This window comes from Bombus pascuorum, chromosome 14 (assembly GCF_905332965.1).
Source record: "Bombus pascuorum chromosome 14, iyBomPasc1.1, whole genome shotgun sequence".
NCBI classification, from domain to species: domain Eukaryota; kingdom Metazoa; phylum Arthropoda; class Insecta; order Hymenoptera; family Apidae; genus Bombus; species Bombus pascuorum.
The window spans coordinates 2,092,658-2,109,188 of record NC_083501.1 but is presented as its reverse complement, the minus strand read 5'-3'; the positions used below and the strand labels follow the sequence as shown (position 1 = coordinate 2,109,188).

Here is a 16,531-nt window from a genome sequence, read left to right as displayed (position 1 = left end):
ATACTAAAGTACGATAGTTTCTATTTATTATTTTCGTTCGATGCAGACAAAAATAAAATACACACATGCTACGTATTAACGAATCGTTTAAATAAAATTCATCTTACTTGTAAAATATAAAAACACGTAACGTAAAGAATTGGTAGAATTATAATACGATAACAGCCAAGATACTTCGTTAAAATATTTTCACTTATCAATTTCACATATTTTCGATATCTAATATTTTCCAAATTCTTCGTTTCGAATTCAAAGTATAATAGAAACGCCTATCCGTTTATTTCTTGTTAAGCTCCATGTCCGGCTGATGAAGGCGATGTTGCGACGTCAACTGCAATTATTAATTGAATCGTTAGTATTACCCATTAATCGAGTTCCTTAGTTTCTTACGAATAAAGCGTGAAAACGAATGAACGATGCTTTTATAAACTTAATACTTCCGTGATAATGCATTGGTATCGCACATTGCGTATCGTCATTATACAAGGTTACCAATGCGTTTGCTAATTTCATACCAAATAACGAAAGAAATATGCTGTACGCATAGTAAGACGTTTTACATAAATAGATTTTCGGACGACGAAGCATCTATCGTATAAAATAAAATTTGCTTACATTATTTATTACTATCGTTGAATCTCATATTAATTCTTACTATGCTTCTCCATTTATTCGTTAAACGCATAATTCATTCGTTTAATTATTCTAAGAAACAGTACCTTTAGTAGTATTTATTAGAATAATGTGGAACTAACGTTTATACAAAGAGCGTTTGAAATTTAAATGAGGAAAAGAGAGGAAGACGAACAAGGAAGGAAAGAATGACATAAACGGAAATGGAAGTGTGACTCAGGGAGAAGCTTGATACTCTGATCCAATCCTGCGCCTAATTAGCATACAAAACCATTATAGACAGTATAAAAGTTACAAAGGAAGGTGGCGAAGAAAGTTAACTTTTTAATGAGGTTTTGCATAACGATAGAACTTAAAATACTTAAGTTACTGATGGGTACAGACGAAGGTATAGTTTTACAACACAAAATCTTGAGATAAAAGATTCGCGTTTTAACGAAGTTCCGCAACTCGATAGTACCTGCATCGTTGAAGTTACTGATAGACGATTCTATTCATTCGTTTTTGCTTTTTCATGAAATCAAATATTTGCATACCCATTGCCGAACGATTAACGACAAAGTGAAAGGGTCGAATCTCGTAGAATCCTGCCTGCGCGTCTGAGGAAGAAGCATCTCTTCTTGTCCTTCGAATTTCTTTCCAGGAATAACGAACTCGTTACGCAGGCGTAGAGGTTCCATTTCTTCGTGTTTGTCACTGGTAGCCGCGTCTATTTGATTCTCTTGAAGAACGTTGCCCCGTAAATGCGGATCGAATCTCTTTCCGTGTCCACCGAAACAGGAATGTCCGAACGCGGAACAACCACCTGTTAAAGTAGAAACGAAATTAGTTTTAGAATTATGAAATTTGACAACAATTGAACTAATTTAAGAGAAGAAATGATTAAATCAAATACATTTATAATGAAAGACATTTGTCATAAAATATAGTTTACCATTACGGTCTACTGCTTGTAGTTTTCATAAATGTATAGAAATATAAATGTTACTTTTAGAGTATGATACACAGTTACCAGAATTCTAACGTACGTTCGTTCGATTTAACGGTGGAAAATAGCTGCGGTACTTTTCTAACCCGTAACAGACCATTTAACTATTGTTTAACTTGAAAATACTCGGCCGTATTTTACTATTTTCTAACTATTTCAGACCTCTGGTATCCAGGTTTATACCTTTCGCTAACAAGAGCAAACTTTTTATTAGACAAGGTGTCAAACCTTCGAACAATCTACAAGCATCATAAAAACATAATTTGTATCTCAGCTTATTTTTGGGTATAAAAACCTCGTTAAATTTAAGACAAGACATTTGCGAAATAAAAGAAAACGCATACCGTATGGAACATCAAACTATTAGAAGCTGATAAACGGAAGCGTAAAATCTAATTTCACTTTCAAATTTACTTTTCTCCTTTCGTAATACGAAGTGGAAAAAATAAATGCTTTTAACGGATCACGAACCGGAATTCGTAATATGGAACCTTCGAAATTGATTCTATAGAACGTAGAACAGGAAAGATTTTATACTTTATAGAACATACATAGCTCTATGATCCATTTTAGTAATTAATATTTCTTAGACGATGTAAAGTTTGAAAAATAACAGGCCTGCAAGAGACGGCAGATGTAAAAATAAATACGTAATCCCATAAATTCGAATGTGCAGTACCATCTTTTAAGCAGAGAAATATAATCGACAATTAAGAGAAAGGGAACGAGATGAATAACAGGTTTTCTACCCGTAAGCGAGAAATGTTACACGAAGAACTAGAAAAATGCTATTCTGAAATAAACGTTTTAAAAAATTTTATATTTGCGATATAAAATGTGATATACGTGGATATGTGTGTACATACATCTTGTATTATTACAATATACACCTCGATTTAAACGCAGAGGCTCTGTCAACAGGTTGTACAATCAGGTTGTAAATAACAATTACGCGAATCGTTAAAATATTTTGAGCAATCTATTACCCCTTAACCAAGCCAACATTTACATGCTACGTAAGTTTTCATTTTCTGATTACCTTATAAAGTTCATCGATTTTAATATAAATACATTACGTACGACCAAACGAAAACAGAAATACGAATAAGAAATCATAAACGAAATTGTATCACCATTTACACGCTCGTTGCTGTCATTCGCAACCTATTCACAAATATAAAACGTATTTCATGTTACGACGAAATAAAACGTGGTCCTTAAATAATTTAAAATTGAATGTACCTACGCGGCATGAATCAATCGAATCTCCTGAAAGCGAATCATAAATCGAGCGGAATAGGAAAAGGAGGAGAACAGAAAAAAAAGAAAAAAGAATGTATCGCGCGAGAGAGCAAACTAAATGACAAACTAAAAAGCGTGACACGAGACGTGATTGGCTGTACGTGATAAGAAATGAAAAACCAAATGGATCGAACGAGAGCTCGAACTTATTCGCTCAATTATTATCTTAAACGAAGGCTGGCTCTAATCGATCAACGGTTTCGAGCTTCTTTCCCCTACCGCGTCCTGTTCGCGCGTTTTAAAAGCTTCGAAAGCTCTTTAAAGGGACTCGATCGCCAGAGAGCTCGTTGCCAACAAGGATTTTCTTTTTTTTCTTGCACAAAGGTTACTCTGTGAATAGCAAACTACACAGATCGCAAAAATGATTCCTCTTGCTTTTCCTTCGTTTTTAGCTAGCTACAACAAAAGGGAAGGCGAACAGAAAAATTATATAGGAATTATTTTTGTAAGAGGGCGTCTACGTTCTCCTATATAAAAAAATCTCTATCGTTTATCGTTTGACTTGTAACTTTTTTAATAGCTACATATAGCGTACAATATAAAATATGAATACTTTTTTAAACAACGTGAATCGAATAGAGCGTCGAAAGTCAAGTAGATTCAAACGAAAACGCGAAAGTAATTGGAATTCTCTTCTTCGATCGTACTAACAAGACTGTACTTGTTAGCTCTGTAGCGGCAAGCGATGGTTCACTAACGTTCGTTTCTTTTCCTTTTTGCTAAAGGTTGAGATTGCATAAACGCGCGTTAGAGACGCGCTAAATAATAAAATGTACTAACAAAAGATATTAGTTGAAGTAGAATGGAAGGTTAATTTGGATTTTAGACATTCCATTCTCACGAAGAACATAATATCTGCTATTATATAGATTTAAATCATAAGAATTTAAATGAAATAAAATTCTCGTTTAAAAATGAAAATATGGATAAGAACACTGTGAGAGGGTTTAGAAGAAAATAAACTGTGAGGCAACGTTGATAACGAGGTAAGGAATAAAAGTACATCGAGTGGATATTAAAAATTGATAACGCATAAAGTGCAGTAACTGTTATATGCAATTATGGCTTGCGTAGTTAGCTCCTTTACATTAAATTTCAAGTAGAAATTACTAATTTTTGAGGAAACAGAACACAAGGTCGACCGGTTGTTTCGTCATAAAACCGGTGAAATTAATAAGGGAGATATTCAGTTTCTCGCTAGATTGATTTAACTACGCTTCTGACAGTTCCTATTGCTAACATATATCAAAGTTTTCGATAAGGAATAGATAAAGTTCAAGCTGTTCACACGAATATTTGTAGAAAGGGTTGATTAACGCATTCTGAACATTCTTCTCGATAAACTTCGCTTTTCTAAGTATCCTCGATAAGAGAAGGAACGACCTACACGTACTAGATCGGATGATGTCAATGAAAATTCAACACGCCCACCTTTTTGTGTCCAACAGCTGGAAAATTTTGGTATTTGATATAGTTGGAACTGCGCGATGATACCGGACATCAGAGGCAACCGTATGTTTAAACTTGTGCGCGCTTGCTATTCGTGGAGGAGATACAGCAAAGTCATAAAATGATCGAAGAACAGCTTTTATCTACGTAAATGCGTGTCTAGATAAACCGAGCAAGTGTAGCGAGGCGAACCTAACCACGTATGTCCCTTAATTTAGCTTACCTACGCACACATAAAAATATTTTTTCAGAAAGAAAGATGGAGAAAGGGACAGTGACATTTTATAGACATTTGGGTTCCCCATCGCGGTCGTATGGCAAACATTCTTACGATCATCGACTAAGATGTTTTATTCCGCCAAAGAGCATGAATCCTTCGGAAATCAAACAGGCAAATACATACTTTATACGTACAGTTAGGAACAAAAGTATCTTTAAAACAGAATAAGCTTTTTAGGATTGGACCAAACGACTTGAATTTTTCTGACGAGTTGAAAGGATCAGTTTGTTAAATGGACGTGTGAAAGAAGAAATTGAAATGTTTTGCAGTTGATTTGGAAACACGAAGAAGATAGTAAAGGGCAATTTTTAAGAGTCTTTTATCTGTAATGAAAATTTCAAAAGTACACTTTGTAGATCTACGTTAGTCAAACACATGTTAAAAATTCCATCGGAATCGGTTCCAGAAACAGGCTATAAGCACCGAAAATGGAATATATAGAAATATATAGTTTTATTACAGTTGTAGGCCGAAAGCCGTAGAGAACTGCGACTTTCATCATTTTTAACCGTTTGCAACTAAAAGCCACGTTAACCGAGTTCGACGAAATTTTCAGATTATGCAAATCTACGGAACGTATTTTTAAAATTTTTATTTCACATGAAAGAGTTGCTGGAAGCGAGCTTTACTATTTCCTTCGCGATTCCGATCAGCTGCCATATTTTCAAAATCTTTTTTAGACTTCTAACTAACTTCTCAAAAAAAGAAAAAAGTAAAAGTCGTTTGGTCCAATCTAAAAAACAGAAAATTATTCCGTTTTGAAGAAACTAAAAACTGAGCCAATACTTATATTTCTAATGTACATCATACGACGTATTCTTTTTTGAACATCGAGAGCAGGCCGTTGAAAAGTCGAAAACGAGAGGCACGAACAACGTCCTTTCGAGTTCTGTACAAATATATTTCCGCATATGTACATTCTCGCGATAAATCGCTTTTTACTCGAGCCGAGGAAAATAGAAATATTTGCGGGCAACGCGATCTCGACAAACGATTCATTCGCGCTTTGTGTTTACGATCGTCGAGAAAATGCATTCTACGACTGGACAGCCTATTCTGCTGGTCCCAACTGCAATTGCACGTACGAACACGAGCGTAAACGAGGTTGGCAGCTTGCATGATTCCATTGTCTCCGATTACGGATGCGTCAAAATGTAATGACACGTGGTAGCCTGTTTTTATTAGTATTTGTAGCTTGATTTATCGTGGCAGTATTTATTCGTGATAAAATCGCTATGCTGTTAAAGTTTGTTCCACTGTTTTCCAAGCACTGTTAATGTTCGCTTTTAATGCAGTTGAATGTGTTTGAAAGTGCTCTGTAACCAACCATCAGCGTTCGAACGATCGTACGAATGTTTAACTTTTAGAAAAGGTTTTACCGTGTTTTTCGTATTAAACATTTTTGAATCGATCGACGAGTCTCGAGTCTTTAACAAACGATTATTCTGTTCCATATTCGTCGAAGGAAGAGGATTATTTTCTATGAATTTCTATCAAATTTTAAAACGAAACGAAACGTTAAAGTCGATCGAATGCTGCTCCTACTTAGATACTAAAGCCAACAACTGAAATATCGTGACAGCCAGAATGGTAGAAATTTTATAGATTTACACATACATACACACACGCACGCGGTACCATACGAATGGATGACAAAAGGAAAACAATTATATTAACCGTGAACATTTTCTAGCGGAAGCAATTGGAGAAAACTTAATTACATTTTATACAGCGAATGTCAACGAGTTTTAGTTCGCTCGTAAATGTACAAATTTTCGAAACTTCTTCACAATATAAAAAAGTTACATTTGAACGAAACAAATCGATGTCGTTCGTAGTTGATTTCATATAATACGTTTAATGTAGCTGTACCTTTCGATCGTGTGATTAATTTCAACTTTACATCGTAGTCTCCAATCATTATGTAGCAAGTAAAACAAATACCGCGAGTCTTTACAAAGAACGAAACTTGAATCGATTCAGTTTCTTTCATTTTAACTTCCCTTCAACTTTAATCCACAGATTAAGGGAAAAACGAGGCAAACGCTACCTCGTTCGTTATGAATATTTGCAAAATAAAGCTGCTCAAATATTTACAAAACTGCCTACAAATTTTTACAAATACCACGACGCTACATAGGATAAAAATCGAAATTGGCTCAATACTGTTTGCTTCGTTCACGTGCAACGCAAATTTTAACCTAAATTGCACTCAAACAAAATAAAATCCGCTTCGGTTCTCTATAAATAATAAAATTCGTGCATTTATTAAACGGGAAAATCGCTGTAAAATACTTTTGTAAAATGCAGGCAAGATGATTTATCGACTTAAAAACGCGTTCGATTCTTTTTCGTGAGAACGCGAGATTCGTTCCTTATTTCCAAAAATAATGGGGCAGTCAAGGATAATATTGTCCTGAATAACAATGCAAAACATTTCCATGACGCGTACTGAATTTTCAAAGTGATCTTCGCCTCCCAGAGTCACAGTGTCAACGCAGGTAAAATGAAACATCGTTCTTGAAAGGTAACGGTAAAAGAGGAGCAACTTGCCGACCTCGTTGTAGGTAGAAACGTCGTTATTTCTGGGATCAAGTGATTTAATAAAAGCGATTCGTCTCCGTAGAAATCTGCCTTTCGCGTTTTAAAGCACGCTGAATACTTTGTATTTTATCCAATTTTTATACATTTTCGAATCGCTACATCGGAACGATCAAAAAGAATATCGTATTACCTTCTTTTGTTTAATTTTACCACCGTGTCCTTCTATATTTATACGCGTCGTCCACTATTTGACTTTTCAAAGGTGTTTTAGCTACGTGCATGCTTCTTTTAATCTTCCTTTTTTTTTCTTTTTTCTTTCTAAAATATCAAACCAAAAAACAAGTATATACTTTCGCTAAAAAAAATCTTACCTACACGTACGTTACGCAACGGCGTTATCGGAAAAACACGACGCACTTGTTCATTAATTTTACGATCGACCGTAAGTACTCATTGTGAGTTTGTAATGAGTGAAACAATATCACGTTACTAAATAACGATGATAACGAACACGCTGATGCAGAGTATTCGCATTCTTCCAGAGATCTAATGATTGTTATCGTTTATTGCGTAACGAGAGCGTGTTCCATTGTTTTCCGATTTCTAGAATTTCGCGAAATTTCAAAATTCTTGCAAATTCGCGGAAACCGTCTCTTCTTCGTCGCGAGATCGCCCCACTGTCCGACATCGATGCTCGACCGCTTGAATAAATAATCGACGTTGGAAAATATAATGGAGATGATACAAGACGATGCATATACGTTACTTTTACCTTTCGTTGGAAATCGTTTGGAAAACCTTTTAATGTACCCGAGAAAGTAGGTAATTTTTCTTTCGAATTTAATTCACTGCATGAAAAACTGTTTCGTTAAACGATTTAATTCTTCCTTTGTTTCTTGAATGGTCGATTTACGTAGATTCTTTGATATTACCCATGCATACATTATAAATTACTTTGAACTTCAATTGATGGGGAACGAGTACCGTTAACGTAATTAAGGTGTAACTTTGTTGACTTTATTAGATATTTGCTAATCATTTTTTAATTCTGTTAATACACGTGGAAATTACGTGTAATAATAAAACAGAAAATTAGTCGATAGATAATTGATCTTTCTCGTAGTAATTATATCAAGAAAAAACTTATAATCGACTTACGTATGTAAATAAAATAAAATTCTTGTTAATCACTATACTTTGTCGAATATCGATTTATATCGTCGTTTTTGCCCATATACCCGTGTGTTGTTAATGTTTTATAAATATTTTACAAATTCCCCTTAGTTTATTGTTTGCAAGCTGACTAGTTAGAAAATGAATCAAACGAAGCATACGTTCTCCACCCTACTCAATAATGTTTTATCATGCTAATTACTTTTACAATATTACGTCCACTTGTATTCGATATTTTGTAAATATTACGCTCAAATACATATATGTATATCGCTGGAGTCTCCATTTATTTGTAAAACAATACGCAGGTTTTATCGAAATTACATCACGCTAGATATTGTTCGGATAATCGCGTCTCGGTATGTTCAGAACTCTACTAATAAGCCAATTGTTGGAAAAATTGAATCGTAGGTTACCTTCGATGCAATCCTAATCGTTCTAACGAAAGACGTAACGCTCACCCAATTAAAGGTAAAGGGCAAATGAAAGTTCGATCGTACTGCACCTGGCTGGAACAATGCTTTCGCGTTAGTTACCCACGAACCACTAACAAAAGCGGTTGTTAATGAACCAGATGTTCGGGAAATAACAGTACTTCGGAAGTAACGAGAAAGATGCTTTAATCTCTTGGTTAAGGTTTCTAAATAGAAGAACCTTGAAAGAAAGTCCGTCTATCCGTCGATTTTTAAAATTTGGAGAATCGCGTCCAAAAGATGTATCTCCTGACAAATTATGAACGTCTGTTTAACGTAATTCCTAAATTAGAGATAGGATTGGCGAATGAATCGGAAGTTCCGCGATGACACGATTAATCGATCTTTTTTGAAACGTCTTTTGTTTAAAATTATAGAAAATATAGGACTATAGACTTAACAACGAATTTCTCATTTGTGAAAATTGTTTTACATAGACGATATACTTTACGCTATACACGGATGCGACAAGATTAGCTCGTTGGAGTAAAATAACTGTCGATTCGTGAAAACCTTTATAGAGGAATGCCTGCCTACCTTCGTTGATCGATCTTTACGCTAACTCGTAGAAAATCATTTGATGTAATCGCGTACTCTGTTAATTCACTTTCAATGGAATACTGCTCACCGTACAAAATACTAAAGTCACGTAATCATTTATTTATACGATATTTTGTGAATAATATTCATGTAGGAGCGTTTTACCGTATTTATCTTAGTAAATCGCGTCATTAAATCGTAATCGTATTTATTACGATTGTAGACGAAGAAAAAAGAAGATTGTATTCAAAGATAGTTCTTTTACTTTTCTGATTTGAATCAATTCATACTTAATCAGATATTGATACTTTTTCATACTGCAGTAAAGGGCTAGATTATATATATAGATATGTATTATAAGCCGATATCATCGACGTTATTGAGGTGGTACACGATACTTTTGAGTTCTTGGTAAGTAAAATCCATCCCCATCATATTTTCCATACATCGAATTATCGTGAGTAATAAGATTTAGATCGGATGGAACTGCAACGAGTAAGACGATTAAAGGTACCTAATAATGGAACCAATGTAAGGAAGTAAAATTCTTTATAATTGCGATGAAATATCCCTGTACTCGAGCTTTAGAGATAAGAATATGCATAAAATATAAATGTTTTTCAATTTCAGGATATATATTTCCTTTCGATAAAAGAATCGTAAAGTTTAATGGAAATATAATTGAAATACATTTTCTTCGTTAATAACTTTTTGTTTCTTTAGAAACGTAATTTCTTCATTAAAAATTAATTAAAACCTTCTTGTTCATAGTGGTACGAAGTATAACATAATTTGTAGAGAATTACTCGCTATTATTTAAAATATAAATGGATACTTGGAATTTTTTAAACTATGACATGCTTATAATACGAAAACCACGGGTTTACATTGAAATTATAATGCTCGTTAGACTACTCGCTACAATGATAAGCAGCTGCATATTGTCGAAACACGCAAATAACTATGAATAGATCTCGTACTTGTACGAACTTTTATTGCTTCTCTGCCTTTTGTTATTTATGTCTCGTGTATTATAAAATACCTTGTACATCTTCAGTTAACTAAAACTAGGATCACGCAACTACGTACTTACGAACGTAAGAACCACTCCCACTAAGCCATTCTTTTCCATTGAAAAGAAAAATGCTACCAGTATATAAAAATCTATTTTGTTGTTAAATATTTATAAATCGCTTTACCAATATATAGGATGCTTAATTAATTTCCAATTTCCTATCCATCTACGAAGTTTCGAAATAACTCTTTAGCTCCATTTAAGTAACGTTAAATTTGACGAGTAAGCCAGTCAGAGAATGCGATAACTCAACGAATAACGTTTACATTTACGAATTAATGGTTTATAAATTTATGGATAACGACGCGTTGTTGAACAAGTAAAACGTGTTACATGTTTTCTATACGAGCATCTTACACGACTTCGTATAGCATTTTATATTTAGAAGAGAATATCGAACGTCGCATTCAAAAAATTCCAAACCAGTTTTAAAAATTCCAAACTAATCTCGATAACAGCATAAAGTTACGAGAAACTAGTTAGCATATTATACGTGTACATCCCTTGACGTCGTGCGAGTTTTATTTTTGTCAACTTTTTAATATACAGCATATTTACGGCCAATTTAAAGCGATCTAATCGAACAAATCGCTGTAAAATTTTATCACGTAGTATTTTCTAGAATCGTCAGACAAATTCTGATCGACGGAGCTTCCATCGTTTTACGTTTCGTGTTACAATATTTTACGAATCGAGCTCGGTACTTTAAATTACACTCGATTAACTTTAACCATAGAAATCATGTTATACGTCATGGAAAAAAATTGTTTTAAAAGGATAGATCACAATTTCCACGATTCTTTAGTCATCAATAACCAAGCGATATAACAACTACAATGTCGGCCACGTACTTGCAAAAAAACAAAACAAGATAAATAAAACGTGGGTCGGTCATACGGTACGGACATGATACGCGCACCGTACATCTGTCAGATGTTAACATTTCAGTTATATGTATGTATCGGTTTTTACTATTACGAAACAAAAATATAAGAGAATTGTCTTTAAAGCTTTCGATTATATTCTTTCGTTGCTAACCTACTGTGAAAAATGTATTTAAAGACTAATTAAACAGATTCGTTAGCTACCGACTAAATATGATAAAACAAGTAGAAAAAGTGAGACAAAGAAACATCGAAAGCTTGGAACTAATGATTACGAAATAATTTACATACCCTTGCAATAAAATAATTTATGTGCATCTACCGTTTCGTATTTACTCTCCAACATACATTAATTCCACAAATTTCAAACAATCGCACGAATAAATCGTGAATAAACTCAATTCACAATTACGTTCGTTAAATTTTCTACGATTTACTTTTGTGAAACAAATAAACCTTACGTAATTTATGTTGTTTATTATTTATGTTTATTATTTAACAAAAGCAATTCTATTCGATATCCTCCTCTCTATTCATTTCATATACGTTCAAATTCCAATCTCTCTTACTTGCATTTTGATCTTGTATAGCATCGTAAAACATTTACCGAATATTACTTTGCCTGCTTAACACTGTTTCATCGTATGTTATATTAGTAATCGTATTGGTTACACCTATGACGATAACAGGCAAGAAAGTCAAAGGATACAATTCGATTTCTGCTATCAATGGAAACTAACGAGTGATCTTACAATTATGTCACTGAGAAAGAAAAACGTGTATTAAACAGATGAGTACGAATACCTGTGAGTTAGGGGATTTTGTATAATAATGGGGAATAATGGAGATCGTTCAATTTCGCATAGTCCATCTACAAAATAATTTACGGTGAATTCGTGCAATCTATCCGACAACATTAAAAGCAACGATAATCACATCGTTTTCTGATGTGTAATTAGTCACATGTGAAAAAGCTCTTTCGTTCGAAAAAGAATTACGAAAATTATAAGATCGAGTCTAATTTCATCGAAAGGTAAGTCTCGTTTTGAAATATTAAAGGTATACCGATGAACAGACCAAGTAGTAAATAAACTACAATTTCAAAGTAAATTCAATGTATCCTAAATCCATTCGACGAAATATTTTTCGTTATTTTCACTGAGAGGAGTAACGTCGCATAATTGCTTATAAAAACACAAAAGTATTCGACTGGTCTAAAGATGAAAATCAACAGCACGTTCACAATAAACTGTAACTTATTTTATCAAGAGGATCATCGAGAACTGATAACTGTTTCAAGAGGCGCTCGACAGAAAACAAATCGCTTTTCAGCAAATTGATCTAATTTCTATAGCAACTTCCGATAATTCGCACGATCAGTAGAAAATTCAAAGATTCTCTATAACCATATTTTCTACTCCGTTTACGTAATTATCCCCTACGAAGGGAGGAAAGTTTCTGACAAAAAGAAATCGTTTTATTCACAGCAACGCGAGATATTTACTTCCTTCCAGCCGTTTCGCGTCACGTCGATTAAAGTGATCATTAGTTGCGATTCACTTAAATGTAGAATCGAGTTGATCGAAGGGAGTGCACGATTAATTAGCAACGGAAGTATCGACAAATATGAACAAATCCAATTACGCGCGAACACCAAGGCATAATGTAAAACTGTGCACGCTCGTTCGTGTCTTTACCGTTCGGATCAATTGTTACGTAAGTTTAAACTGTGTTTTCAGTATGTTACAAAATGTTCAGTATTTTACAAAATGACGAACGAACATAGATTCAACGGAGTTGCAACTACTGGATTAAAGAAAACGTTGAATAATTAGGAAGTTGAAAGAGAATTACTAACGTTACAATTAAAAAAAAAAGAAACGTACAAGTTTAATTATACGTAAAAAGAAAGAAAAGGAAAACTCTAATACAATGGATATAACTGTGATTGTTCTTACGTTATTCTTTGATCATCCTTCTGTAGACGTTTTGCAGAATAGTGAAACCACGGTGAAATTTTCAAGAAAAATAAGTATTCGATTCAATTTGCTTCGCAATTTTATTGTACGATATAACCCGGTGTATCTTCGCTTGGTTTACCGCGTACAATTTAGTTTGGAAATCTAAACGTTAAAGTTAAATCGAACGATTATGCGTATGGCATGCCGTATAAAAGTTTTCTTTCCATATCTTAACGCAATGAAACGATCACGGGGATGAAGTATCAACAAACTAAAGGAAAAAGTAATTCGTTTATAATGAAACATTCGGATTAACGCGTAACATTGAGTCAATAATCTTTGTTTGCTATCACGATGAAACTAATTTAAGTTCACGTTACGCCGAACGACCGAGAATTAAGTATTCGTTCGATTGCTCTTAAACTATACCGTAGCTTTTCTGCGGTACAGCGCGGAGTAAAGTTCCTTTTAAATAAAGTTCGTTCTCTGCGAACAACAAAGAGCGAATATCAAAGATTCTCGTTCGCAATTGTAACAGCTGCTGTCATATTTCTTGTACGTTTGCCTACTAGCAGACACGTTCTTTTAAAAACGAGAGAACGTCCCTTTCTTCGTTTCACGCCACGATCCTTCGCGAAACGGGGAGTTAAACGATACGAAACATGAAACCACCGAGATCTTTATTAAACTTCGACGGGAACAAATTGAATTATTTCTCACCAAGGTCTAATTACAATATGCGGTGTAAAATTAGGAGGTTATAAGGAGGGAAATGTACGGAATGGAAATGTACCTGATAGCGTGTGTGATGGAAATTAAGATTATTAATAAAATAGATAATAAAATTGCTCGAGTAGATTCGAAATTTCCTACTTTTATATTTTTAGGAAAATAAATAATATTCCATTCTCGTAATATTCCATTTCGCTTTCGAAGTCTTAATATTCTTTTACGTTACGTTTAAATAAAAACGTTAAACTCAAACTTACTAACTTCGAGATACTTCGCTTAAAACATTCCTCCGTTTAGTCTAAAAAAACAAATTATCTACTCGAAACAAGCGATAAATATCGATGTACCTTATTTTATGATCACCTTTACTCTCTAAAATGAGAAAATATTTAGCCCTCCCCCGAAACTCTCGTATAACGCAGAATTCAAGGAAATTTATGGCAGAAGAAAGTTTTTTTTCTTTAATAATACCCGAGTACTTCCATTACAAAAACAAAAATGTCTGAACCATTCGCATGAGAGCATTTTGTTCCACAACGTTCGCTTCGCTTTAAACCACTAACTCCTCGCTCTCTTCTTTATCAGAATTAAAAAAAAAAAAAAATTACGAGGTGAACGATACACGTCTGACGATAATATCTAAACTCTGAAAGTAAATGTCGAGATCATTCTAATCAAAATCTTCTATTTCGTAACTCACCCTCCTCTTTAAAATATCATGGAACGACGAATAAAAGAAAGTTCGAAGCAATAGGAAAACGTATGATCGTTTTATAAAACAGAATTATAATTGACAAGCGCGACAATCAGCGATACGTAGCCTACAAAAGAACGTTACGAATCGTAGTAAGAAATATTTAATACAAAAATGACCGATAGGAACTCGTATAGAGAAGAATCGCGACACTTTTTGTATCTTCGATAAACGCAAAGAAACGACCAGGAAAAGGTACTCTTTGACAATGTATTTCGTCGAATAAAAAATTTCTAAAACAGCCGCAAATATAAAATAAACGATTACTCACGCTTAGCGTAAGCTGTCTCGCTGACAGACAGTAGAATCACAAGCGTGCAGACCGATACACAGATCGACAGTGGAAGACCGGAAATCGCGTTGCTCTTCATTCTCCCCTTGTGCAAGTTGTATCTTTGGAAGCCGTTCCTGTTGACTGGTCCGATGACTTGATCGGCAACTGGCAGACGAACCAAAAGATCCGATGCTTCCTCGACGAGCAGGTGGTTGTGAATGAACGAAGGAGACGTTACGCGGTCCTTCTTTTACGAGAGCGGAAACCAGAGTGGCGCAGTCGAACATTGCTGAGTCGAGCACGCTGACTACGCAGACACTGTGGGTGGTATATAATACTGGTTATATACAGGGTGTTGATATGTTGTGAACATGCGGGTTGATAAAACTCGTTGAAAGAGACACGAATCGCAGAGACATTTAACTCGTTCGTTGGCGAACTCCTTTGTACCTCGTATGCATATACACGTTACATATACATATGGTCGTGTAACTTTGAAGGTTGATGGAACTCGATAGAAAGGGTGTACAGATTTCAATTTTGATTCTAAGCGTATGTCATGAGTTTAAGCTTGAAAATTTTTTGATTTTATTTATAGTTCGCTGGAAGAATGGAAGTTTAAAAATTGCTGGAATCTGGCAGTTTGAAAATCTTTCGGTGGGATTTCGATCGCATCCTATACGTTTGTATTTGAGTAATCTTCCGAGTTGAGCTCTTTAAATTTTTGCGAACTTTTTCGTACAACTACCTTTTAATGCAATACCGATTTTTTATTATTGTAAATAACGTATTTCTAGATGTTAATACAACTATCGGGAATTGCTTTCACGTTGCAAATTTCGACCGGATACAGAATTTATTTTGTGCTTTTGCACTTCTGTAATTCCACGTAACCTACTGATTATCTTTATAGGACTATATTTCTATGGTATATTTTCTATTGTATTTAGAAACTAGAGTATATGAAAAATGCATTTTGAAAGTATTTGAACAGAGAAGAACATTATTTGGCTGATATTCAACGATCTTGGATATAATTTTTATAATCAAGCTATTATGGCAAGAACATCAACCCTCTTTGTTACCAACAAAAGATGTAAAGTGATCGCTAGTCTTGATGCTTATCCTGAACAAATATAATTTTTTTTTGTAGAGATATATGAAAAAAATTAAAAATATACTTTCCAAAAGCCAATAATCTGTTCTAAGAAAAAGTAAGATTTTTCTATAACTTCGATCATTTGTATGGCCTTTTTTCTATATACACATCGATCTATAGACTAAAGTGCAATATGTAAGCGAGTGTAACTTTTATTTGATTATTCCTTTGTCTCTTTTTCCGTTTGTGGAATAAAAATTGTACATCGTTTAAATCATTTCAAAGAAATCTAGATTTCTAATACAAAAATTTTTAATATCCTAAGTTTCCTCCTTTATACAATGTAAATTTTAATAATGCTTCCCATTTC

At 34.1% G+C, this 16,531-nt stretch overlaps 1 protein-coding gene across 1 annotated transcript; it reads right to left on the bottom strand.

The window, feature by feature from the left end:
- Positions 1-200: 200 nt before the first annotated feature.
- LOC132913860 (uncharacterized) lies at positions 201-15,376 on the bottom strand. Its single transcript, XM_060972474.1, has 3 exons — positions 15,060-15,376; positions 1,170-1,438; positions 201-331 (listed from the first exon to the last, which is right to left on the bottom strand). The coding sequence occupies exons 1-3, from the start codon at positions 15,157-15,159 to the stop codon at positions 278-280; spliced, it is 423 nt and encodes a 140-aa protein (XP_060828457.1). The 5' UTR covers positions 15,160-15,376; the 3' UTR covers positions 201-277.
- Positions 15,377-16,531: the final 1,155 nt, after the last annotated feature.

Excerpts from the sequence above, each read along its gene's own strand:
- LOC132913860 (XM_060972474.1), bottom strand. The coding sequence starts at position 15,159 with ATGAAGAGCAACGCGATTTCCGGTCTTCCACTGTCGATCTGTGTATCG. Across the intron at positions 1,439-15,059 it reads CGAGACAGCTTACGCTAAGC|GTGGTTGTTCCGCGTTCGGA; the intron begins GTGAGTAATCGT and ends CTACTTTAACAG. Across the intron at positions 332-1,169 it reads CGTTAATCGTTCGGCAATGG|TTGACGTCGCAACATCGCCT; the intron begins GTATGCAAATAT and ends TAATAATTGCAG.